Here is an 11,461-nt window from a genome sequence, read left to right as displayed (position 1 = left end):
GGCACACACACACACACACACACACACACACACACACACACACACACACACGAGAGAGAGAGAGAGAGAGAGAGAGAGAGAGAGAGAGAGAGAGAGAGAGAGAGAGAGAGATAAAATTAAAATGAAATAAATCTTAAAATATAGAGCCGGGCGTGGCTGCACACACCTTAAATACCGGCCCTCGAGACCCAGGGATAGGTGGATCGCTGTGAGTTCGAGGCCAGCCTGGTCTACATAGAAAGTCCAAAACAGTCAAACCTAAACAGAGAAACCTTGTCTCAAAAAACAAACAAACAAACAAACAAACCCTTAAAATATATGTAACAACACCAATATAGTCAAAATATCAACTCAGAAACGTTTTTTATTAGCAAGCCTTTGATAGAAGTAAGAAAATACATAAGGACCAAACTCTGAATATTTCTGCTTCCTTGAGGAGTGAGGAAGCTGGATTTACTCAGGCTTCCACAGAAGAGTCATTATTTGCATGGTTCTTCTGAAATGATACAGAATATATAAAGAAAATAAAATCTATATTTCTTTTTCGTTTTTTTGTTTTGTTTTTTGTTGTTGTTTTTTTTTTTTTTTTTTTTTTTTTTTTTTTTTTTTTTTTTTTTTTTTTTTTTTTTTTTTTTTTTGAGCTTGCCTCAGGTTTATTTGTAAAAACAGCATAGGACACTGGTCATCTGTATATAGTGTGTGTCGCACCAGTCCATCTGTCTTCACATAGGCAGAAGCCTTTTCTTTTTCTTTTTTTTTTTTTTATTAATTTATTCTTGTTACATCTCAATGTTTATCCCATCCCTTGTATCCTCCCATTCCTCCCCCCCCCCCTTTTCCCATTATTCCCCTCCCCTATGACTGGACTCTAAATGAGAGACGCATGGGAGAATAGCAAAATAAAAGGATACAGAGGGTCCTAGAAATCTAAAAGTAGAACAATATGATAGGCAGATTTGGGCCCAGGGGTCCTGCTCAAACTAAGGCACCAGCCAAGGACAATACAGGAGGTAAACTTTAAACCCCTTCCCAGATCTAGCCAATGGTCAGAATATTCTCCACAGTTGAGTGGAGAGTGTGATATGACTTTCTCACGTACTCTGGTGCCTCACATTTGACCATGTCCCCTGGAGGGGGAGACCTGGTGGCACTCAGAGGAAGGACAGCAGGTAGCCAAGAGGAGACTTGATACCCTATGAGAATATACAGGGGGAGGTAATCCCCCTCAGAAGCCTTTTCTATGGGGCTTTCACAGGGGCCTGGGCAGCTTTGGGAGCCTGAGCTGGGGCTGTAGCCTGGGCCTTAGCTGCGGCTTTCACCTTGGTTTGAACCTTGGGCTGTGGTTGGTACAGCCGACGACCCTTGCTCATGTAGCTTCGAATCCTCTTCCCAAGCTTGGGATGAGCGATGAAAGCGAGCCGGCTGAGTTTGCGGCTGGGGCCCTTTGGCATCTTGTGCTTACCGGTCTTAGGCTTCACAAGGGCCTTAATGGCCTCTGCACAGGCACTCATTGCCTTTGCGTTGTTTGCCTGCATCTTCTTCAGGCCTTTCTTGTTGTGCTTCTTGGCAAAGCACATGTTCCTCAGGAACTTGGGGTCAACCCCCTTAAGAGACTCGTACCTTTGTGACCGGGGTTTCTTGATGCCATTTCTGTGCCATTTGCGGGACTGGTTGTGTGTGGTGTGGTTCTTGGATTTGGCCATGTTTGCAGAGCCTGGGACCGGAAGAGAAAACAAAATCTATATTTCAAATATTGAAAGAAAGGCCGGGCGTGGTGGTGCACGTCTTTAATCCCAGCACTCGGGAGGCAGAGGCAGGCGGATAGCTGTGAGTTCGAGGCCAGCCTGGTCTACAAAAGTGAGTCCAGGATGGCCAAGGCTACACAGAGAAACCCTGTCTCGAGTCATAGAGTAATAGTGATATTAGTAGCCAAGCAACATAGAGAGAAACAGAGAAAACAAGAGAGGGAGAGGGAGGGGGAAGGAAGGGAAAAAAAGGAGAGAGTAAGAGAGAGAGAGACAGAGAGACAGAGAGACAGAGGCAGAGAGAGATAGAGACAGACATAGATATACAGACAAGAAAGCAGTAGGAGACAGAAACAAAGAGACAGAGAGAGAAAAGGGAGATCCATGGGAAAGAATCAGTTATCCTTTGGAGCATGGTAGTATCAGCAGTGGGTATATCACATGATTAGTTTTGGTAGCTCACAAAAGATTTAATAAATAAGATGAAGAAATATGACTCGTTGAGAGAAATTTGTGTTAGGGACAGGCAGAGGGGGTGCTAGAGAGTTAAGCGCTGAAAGTGTTCAGTAAGCAAGGCTTAAATACATGATATTGTTAAACACAGCTTCAGTAAGAGTTAAAAATCTGAAAGAAATCAGCACAATCATAATTTGAGCACTTGAGAGGCTGTGGAAAGAAGATCCTGCTTTTGAGGTCAGCCTAAACTATCATAGAGACCCAGCCTATCTCGTGCTATTTAGCAATACCCTTTGCAAAGAAAGAAAAATCACTACACTTTACCAGTCATCAAAATTAATATTAATTTAAACTAGACTACTTAAAACTAATGATCTATCAGGGGTTTGGACGCTGAGGAATATTAATTTTCCTTCTCTCGGATGCCATGAACTGTTCACAGTACTTCACCTAGAGGTAATTCCTTATGATATTTCCCCTCAGAATGTTGACATGACAGGCTCTGTGATTTGCGGAAATTGTTTAGGCAAGTACACACACACACACACACACACACACACACACGTACATACACATTAGATTTCATGACTACAGCTTCTCTCTCATATATAAAAGATACTATATCAAGGCAGATATCCTTGTCCTCTGACTCATTTTCCACCCTCTCCCTTAATGGTCCATGAGCCTTAGATATACAGTTGCATTGGAGATGTATCAGTTGAGATTGTGCACCCTGTGGTCTGCTGTTCTCTGTATTTTGACTTGTTGCAAAGGTCTCTATCTATTGCAGAAATATCTGGGGCTATAAGGATAAGTACTTGGAATTCAATTATGAATTATGTTGATTTAACTATTTATAGTAATACGGTCACCCCTAGAGTTCATAACACACCATCACTGGTAGTTGTTAAGGTTTCCAATACACTGAAAGATTCTTATGCCTAATTGGACAACTGTTGGCTACCCCAATGTAGTAAGTACCTCTTTTATACCCTTGGGAATATCTTGCTGGGTTTCCAAACATCTTTAGTATAATTTGTTCTTCCTTCCCTCTCTACCCACTTCAACTTCCCTCTCCTCTTGAAGTCTTCCTCATTGACCAATGGGCCAAGTATTTAGTCCATTGAAAGATTGTTTTTCTCTTAGTCACATTTTGAAATCTTATGTAGGAAGCACTCTTTGTCCTTCAGGACGATCTAAAGGTGATATTTTACATAATCTACTTATATCGTTATCGTTCTAATACGGGCTTTAATTTCCAGTATGGAAGACATGTGGCTTTTAAGCATTGGAAATGTAAGAAATTCAAATAGTGATGCCGTATCACTGGAAAGACAAGAATCTTGAAACAATAATATGAAGTATCTTATGTTCAAGTGCTTATATTAACTGTAATTTATATGAAAATAAAGCGTATTTAAAATATATTTTATGTTCATGTTAGCAAAAGAAAACATAAAATTACTTACATATCTGACCTTATATTTTTGTAACATAGTGTTTCATTAATTAGACTTTGAGGTCTTACAAAGTTCAGGTTAATATGTAAATCAGCTTTAGAGTTCTCATATTTGGCAATGAAAATTTAATTATTGTGAACATTTAGTACATGATAATGAAAATACAGTAAAACATAAGTCATTTACCACCACTTTGCTAAAGAGTAAGACTATAAAATGAACACAGACTAATAAAAATAGTTATCTTACAGATTTGTGATTGTCACTAATAGTACCTGATGTAAAAGTCTGAGGTCTACAATTAATAATAGGGCCATCATTGTAAATAAGAGAATAGAATTCATCAAGGTGTCTCCTAACATCCACACATGCCATCACACATTACCCACTCTTACTAGATTTAGAATCCAATTTTCAACTACACTCCAACCAATGTTGGCAGTTTAAAATGAAATTAAAACTTCACAGACTTCACAAACACTTGAGCATGTTTGTATCCTATCATATCAAATTAGGTAGCTGTTCATGTTTTCTTAATATTTACTTGATAATGTAAATCATGTCTATTCCAAATTACAGGCTCAATGGGTGCCTGTATTTCCCAGACAGTGGGGTGTCTCTGAGGTCTACATTCACAGACTTATAGCCAATTTCAAATCAAGAGCTAAAGAAGAAAATAAGGCTCCCCATGGTCTTCCTCTCCACCTTCCTTGGCTTCAGCCCCAGAATTCCATTCCTGGGAATGGATCCCAGTGGCCCCAAGGTGAGGACTATCTGTGGGCAACACAATAAATTGAACCACATTGAATAAAGTCAGCAAGCCATTAGCCTGCATATTGCCTGCAGAAATTGCAAGTTTTACTGATTTACATTTTAATTTGGATTCTTTTAGTCCCAAATCACACACGTGGTTCCTGTTAAGAATTTCAACTCTGCAAAGAGGTATTCCTAAAAGCTTCAAATAACAAGAGACAAGATGTTTAAACATTATGGTTCTGCTGGTCATTATTTATGTATTCCTTCAGAGAGACCTGACGGAGCTAATGCAATGCATAAATGGAGGGTTAAAAAAAAACTTACATATAATGCTATACATGAACACATTAAGTTTTAGGATTTTCCCTGGTGAGTATATTGCATTCTCTAAAAACAGAAATAGCAATATTGAGTGAGATTTAAGGCTTGATTTTTCTTGATTTAATCCCAATCTTAGCCCACCTCTCACATTTTCAGTCTTTCAATGATAGTTTTTCTCCATTATAAAGTGAAGAAATATAACTCATCATTAGGGACTATTTCCAGTTTCTACCACTACACTAAACTACAAGTCTAAAACAGTAAGTTCAAGAGCAAATGAGGACCTATTCCAAAGGAAAGAGATAGGGGAAAATGAAAAAAAGAGAGAGAGGTCAATCATCTTACTAAGTGACCACTCATATGAAGGTGTGTTCACCTTAAGCCATATGATAGAAAGAGAGCGAAAAAGTTTTTTGTTTTTTTGTTTTTAGTAAGATACTTTCGTTTTTCAGAATTCCTCCTCTATCCCCACATTACAGTCACTACAAACCCAGAAGCCACAAAGTTCATCTGCATATGGCCCCCTTTTAGACTCAACATGTTTCTTATTTTTTCTTCTCTTGATTTCAGATGCTGACTGAACTCACATATGCTATTTTTTTGGCACTCAAGGTTTCCTTCTCATCAGTCATCACTCTCTTCCTCCCAGTTGTGGTGGGCTTTCAGTTGGTAACTCCTGTGTGTAGCTTTCCCTCTGTCTCTACATCTTCTCTAATTACAGGCAGAGAGATGCAGCACGCCTGTGCTCAATATTTGTTCTTCTACCCCATCTTCTTGTTTCTTCTTCATCATCTTGTTCTTCTTGTCCTTAATTTTTCTTTTCTTCTTCCTCTTCCTTTTGATTTTAATGGAATTGTCCTTGAGCTTCTCTTTGAGTCTTTTCTTGAACCCCTTTTGTGAATGAAACTAAGAAACCCAGGAGTTACCTGAATCATCTAGCAACTACCAAGAAACTCTGCAAATTCTGGTAACAAAAGTATTGCACCACTGTGAAATGAATTAAAATGAGAAAAATAAAGTTCTTACATTTATAACAAAGTAACATACAAGAATAACAAGATAAAGACTAACACAATGTGTTTCCACTACATTATTTTCAAACCAGCATTGATTCTGTTAAATTATATTGCACTGAAAACTACAAACTGATAACATTTTACTTCAGGTAATACCTATACTTATTTCTATTTTTAATCACAGACATCTTTTCTACTCCAAGTTCTAGAGTTTATGTCATTTTTTTTCTCATTATAACCACTTGAATTAAATTAGATGCAAAGTACTTAATTAGGTTTTTAAAGCCTGAGAGTGAGTTAAGTAACTATAATATTCCCCTGTTTTTAGTGTCAATAACATTATCTTTCTATTAAAAGGTTTCCTATTAAAAATAACAATGAAGTATTCAATCTACCTGAAAAAAAAAAAAAAAGAATTCTCAAAATGGCATTCAAGTTGCAGCACAGAAGCAGGAAATCCCTCACTTCATTAACACGCGAAAGAGAGCACACAATCAAGTTCTGAGTGAAAAACCTCTAATAATGTTAAATGATTCCCAGGCTCATATCTCAGTAGACACACAATGGAACTTTAGTTCACTGTTTAGAATACCAAATAGCCATCTGTCTGTAAATAAAAGTGTCATGGAAACTGGTGTCACTCTTACTGAACTCACTCAGAGGTCCACTTCTGTGTGAGTCGTCCAGCAGCTCAACTTGTTTACATTGGAGTTGAAACTCATTTGCTCTTTCCTCAAGAATCTTAACATGTAACATGTGAAAACAATTCTCTGCTTCTACATGATGTTCTTTATTACACAAAATCCATGAACTGTTGTCAAGCAGATTGATGTCTAGAGGCAGTAATATTCTTTGTAGTCCCCAAAAAGATCTTCAGAGTAATAAATAGCAAGAGAGCCTAAACTATTCTAAGTCCTACCTACAAGCTCTCCACCATTGTTTGCTTTACCTATGTTACCTTAAATCCAAAGAGGACTTGTTAAAAGATACCATTTTCAAATATTTCCAGTTTTTAAGAAACATATATTTCATTCTTTTTTCTTTTCATTTCTGCATAAATTCAAGTTAATAAAATCAAAGAGTATGGAAACAGCAGTAGGAAATTCAGCCATAAATTTTTGGAAGGATATTCATAGAGTAACTTCTTTCCAAACAACAGTAATCCTGCTAAGAGCAATAGTTCTAAATAACTTGCAGCTCTCCTAAAGAACTTGTAAAGACTGCATCATTACTTGCAGATTGGTGTTCTATTGTTATGAATACAAAATAGGGATCAATTGACTCCTAATGATATTGTGATATATATACTGAAATCAGTGTTTTATTTAGTGCTTACCAGAAAAATTTCTTCCTGAAACATATGGGAGCAAATCCAGAGACCCACAGCCAGGCACTGAACAGAGCATGATGGTCCTTGGAACAGATAGCTCTAAATGGGATTTTATTTTTTCAATTAACCCCTCCACCCAGAGCTCAGGAGGCAGTGCAGAAGAGGAGGCTGACAGAGTGTAAGACCACAGAGGGTGGAAGACACTAGAAGAACAAGGTCTTCTAAATAAACTAAGCAAAGCTTCTATGAACTCAAAGATGCTGAAGCAGCTTGCACAGGGCCTGCACAGGTTCTGCAGCAGGTCATTTGCATGTATACTATAGCTTTCAGGTTAGCTTTTTTGTTTGTTGTTTTGCTTTCCTTTTTTTTTTTTTTTTTGGTTTTTGTTTTGTATGTGTGTGTGTGTGTGTGTGTGTGTTTTGTTTTTGTTTTTGTTTTTTGACTCTTAAGTGTGTGACCAAGCTGGTCTCTGGTTCATGCACCTTTTCTTGCTCTCTTTTTCTTTCTTTGGTTTGCCTTGTCCAACTCTGATATGATATGGTTTTATTTATTTATTTATTTATTTTTATGTTTTGTTGTCATCTTTTAGAAGCCTCTTCTTTTCTAATGAAAGACAGAATGGAAGTGGGTCCAGATAGAAGAAGAGGTAGGGAAGATACTGGGAGTAGTAGAGGGAAGGAATTTATTCGCTTGTTTGTTTGCTTGTTTGTTTCGAGACAGGGATTCTCTTGTAGCACTGGCTGTCCTAGATTCACTTTGTAGACAAGGCTGGCCTCGAACTCACAAATCCACCTGCCTCGGCCTCCCTAGTGTGGGGATTAAAAGAGTGTGCCACCACATCGTGGAAGGCAAATTGTAATCAGAATATGTAGTATTCTGTTGGCAGTCCCCTTTGCCTTACAGGAGCTTTTCAGTTTCGTGAGGTACCATTTATTAATCATTGATGTTAGAGCTTGAGGTGTTGGTTCAGGAAGCTGTCTCCTGTGCATTCAAGATTCTTCCCCTCTTTTTTGTAGCAAATTTAGTATGTCTGGTTTTATGTTGAAATCTCTAATCCACTTGGACTGTACTTTTGTACCTGGTGATAAACATGGATCTATTTTCATTTTTCCATGAGAAAAGAATTGCTTTCCCAAAAAAGGGTAAGAATGGAGAAGTTTGCCCACAATTTTGAAGGTATAGGCCTTCGAATAATAACTACAAAATGAGAAAAAGCACAGTAAGAGGTCAAATGTTCAAAAGCTATTTCCAATTTGTTGTGACTATTGTAGTTTTCTATAAGTCACTCATGAGAATTAACTCATTGGCAGAGAATATCTCATCAATCCTTTTCAAGGCTATGACTGCAATGAAATCATTATCTCTCAATCAGTCTGACACAGTGAGTCCCATTACACTTCTGTGTCTTACACCACGTAATGTTCATTGACCCCTATTAAGCAAATGCATTGATGGAAAGTCACATTCTGAAAGTTACAAGTTCTAGTTTATCAAGAAATTTAAAGATATTATACTACAATTTCCTATCTCTTGAAGACAATTCCTTCCAGAAGGAATACAAACCAGAACACGGGGAATCTGACTCATTCATTGAACATACTAATTTGAAACCTTGAATAACATGGTTTGTATATCTGTGATACTCTGGAAAACAATAATTAGAAATATATAGTGATAAAAAATGGTCAGTTTAAGAATTCAGTTTCCTTCATGAGTGGAAGAGATTTTGTATAAATGCTGCTTTCAGGAGCTTGTCAGAAGAGATAGAAGATTTTTTTACTGGAATACAAATTTGTTTTATTCATATTCAGATATATTTTTCCATTAATTTGGGTCTCATGATTTTCTAGTTTTATTCTCAGTCTTCAATTCAGTTACCCAAAAGGCTACAACCAATGAGTTGGAGGGAGAACTCCTGCTCTGTGGGATATCATATATAAAATATATATTTTTTCCATTTCTTCATTTAAGGGGACTCAGAGTTTCATACAGCATCTTATCTCAGGATGTGTAAGTACATATTAGTTCATTAAATCACATGTTTCTGCGTTTAATAAAATGGGAGTTGCTGGGACAATTTCAATATAAAAATTTAAATTCTACTATTACAAATATATTTAAAAGAATGTGTAAAAGTGTAACAATATAAATGTGTATGTAAAATATTTAATAAAAGTTGTAAAAAGAAAAGATAACACACAAAAAAAGAAATGATGATGTCAATTTTTCTAATTACTAGAGAAACCATTACAGTTAGAAAGACTATATTTGAAACTCTATCACATTTTAAAGGAAGTTTAACACCTTAAGTTGTCATTTTTAACGTTGGTATCCAAATAAATGTGTTTTTTCTTTCCCAGGATTATGAAAGTCACGTGTAACAAAAATGAAGCAGGAAATCATATCGTACAATTACAACTGATGATATTGCTGAGCCTTTTTATTTTGTGGGTATGATTGATGTGTATGTGTGGCAGGGAACATTCCTGTATGTGAATAAGGGTGTGCAGTGCCCTGCACTTCCTATGTTACTAGGAAAACAAACATAGATGTGAGTTCCCAGTGTCTCTTTTCTTTGAGACAGCTCTTATTTTCTTCTCTTGCATCTGATAAGCCAAGTAGGCCTCTGGCTTCCTAGGAATTTCCTGATCCTCTCCTCTACCTCACATAAAAGTGATGCAATTACAGATGTGTAAACTCCTTTGTCCAGTTTTTTTTCTTAGTTCTTGAAGTTCAAATTTAGGTTTAATATTAGTAAGGACATTGTTCTCTACGGTATCACCAAAGTACCATAATTATTTTTTAAGTCGTCAGACTAATTTATTTAAAGAATTAATTTTAGTATCAAGTGTACTATTTGTGGAAGATGTGAATGACTAAAACAGCAAGGCTTAAAAGAAAGTGAAGAATGCTCGAGCTCCATTACTTCTGCACCCATTTACCTCCCCATACTAGCTGTATATCCTTTGACGTAACTCAGTCTCTTGGTACCCTAGTTTCTTCGATCACAATATAGAAATTCTAATAGAATCTACCTCAGATAATTGAAATGAAGAGAACCCTTTGAACTTCCAATGTGTATTTAAAAGCTTAATGCAAAGTAGGTATCTTATGTGTACATTTCAAATCAATTTGTAGATCACACAAAGCTTTAAATGTAAAAATTAACTACATTCTCTCATTAATATATTTCATCTGATTTTAATTCCTTCCACAACTTATCTTTGTATCAAAAATAAAAATAAGAAAATAATATTATTTTCTTAGATAGATAGAAAGATAAGTCCTAATATACTTTTATTATAAATTGAGTTAACCTTTAAGGTTTGATAAAGAGTAGCTCTAGGAAACACATTATTGAATTTTCTATGCATAATGCCATATAATTAAATCAGAAGTCAATTAGGAATCTTAGTTCCCTCCTGTTTAATAATGATGAGAAGTGCAAGTTGATCCTACAGATTCTCAAGCTTGCTTCTTTTCTGAGTGGCCTGCAAATGTAGGATTTATTTAAAGACTAGAACTAGCAGATGTATAGAGAAGCAGTGGCTGAACAATCTGCCTGTGATTTTGCAATCTTTTTTGTTTGAAGTTTCTGCTCATTAGCTAGAATGTGCTCCTATACTTTGATTTTCAAAAGTATGACAGGTGTAAAAATCAAAACTGCTTCATTGATGGCACAGTGTGATGTGATAAGATGGGAAATGGCATTTAGAACAAGTTCGGTGTCACGACCAAACTTGGGGTACACTGTATGAGCCTGTAAATGGATTTACAAACAATGTTTTGGAAGATAAATTCCTGCCTGAATAAATGTGCTCTGCCAGTAAATTAGGCACAGTGTGAAACAATCTGGCACTTCCTAATTCGGATCTAGTCCGCTTGTACCTCAGAGAAAGAGGAAACATGCAAAATGGTTAAATGAAGATAGGCAGATTTTAGAAGCAAGGCTTCCAAATGTTTTCTCAAGATGCTGCCAGCCAAGCATTCATATGTTCACCAAAGAATGTCAAGAACATAAAAAAATAATAATTTTCAACAAGCAAATTAAGAAATAGTTGGCAAAAATCCTCTCATTACTTTTAAAAATGTATATGTTGAATAAGTTTCAGATGTGAACTTCTTGTTTACGGTGCAAGTTGTTACTTTTGAAAAATGACTTTTTAAAAAATTTCACATTTATTTATGTAATGTATGTATTTTTGTGTGTGGGTGGTGGGATTCTTGTGGAAATCAAAGGACAATATTGATGAGTTCTCTTTTCTCCTTCCTCAATGAGAATGTGAGGACCAAACCTTAGCCACCATGCTTTGCAGCAAAGACTTTTTATCAACTTAGGTATCCCAGTCCCTATAAAAACCATTTTTCCAACAGAAT

General features: G+C 36.5%; 1 protein-coding gene across 1 annotated transcript; it reads right to left on the bottom strand.

Moving 5' to 3' along the window:
* Positions 1 to 1,238: 1,238 nt before the first annotated feature.
* LOC127198926 (60S ribosomal protein L29-like) lies at positions 1,239 to 1,704 on the bottom strand. Its single transcript, XM_051156842.1, has one exon. The coding sequence runs from the start codon at positions 1,701 to 1,703 to the stop codon at positions 1,239 to 1,241; it is 465 nt and encodes a 154-aa protein (XP_051012799.1). The 5' UTR covers position 1,704.
* Between the last annotated feature and the right edge of the window lie 9,757 nt (positions 1,705 to 11,461).

Source organism: Acomys russatus, chromosome 15 (genome assembly GCF_903995435.1).
Source record: "Acomys russatus chromosome 15, mAcoRus1.1, whole genome shotgun sequence".
Taxonomy (NCBI): Eukaryota; Metazoa; Chordata; class Mammalia; order Rodentia; family Muridae; genus Acomys; species Acomys russatus.
This window is presented reverse-complemented; position numbering and strand designations above follow the sequence as displayed.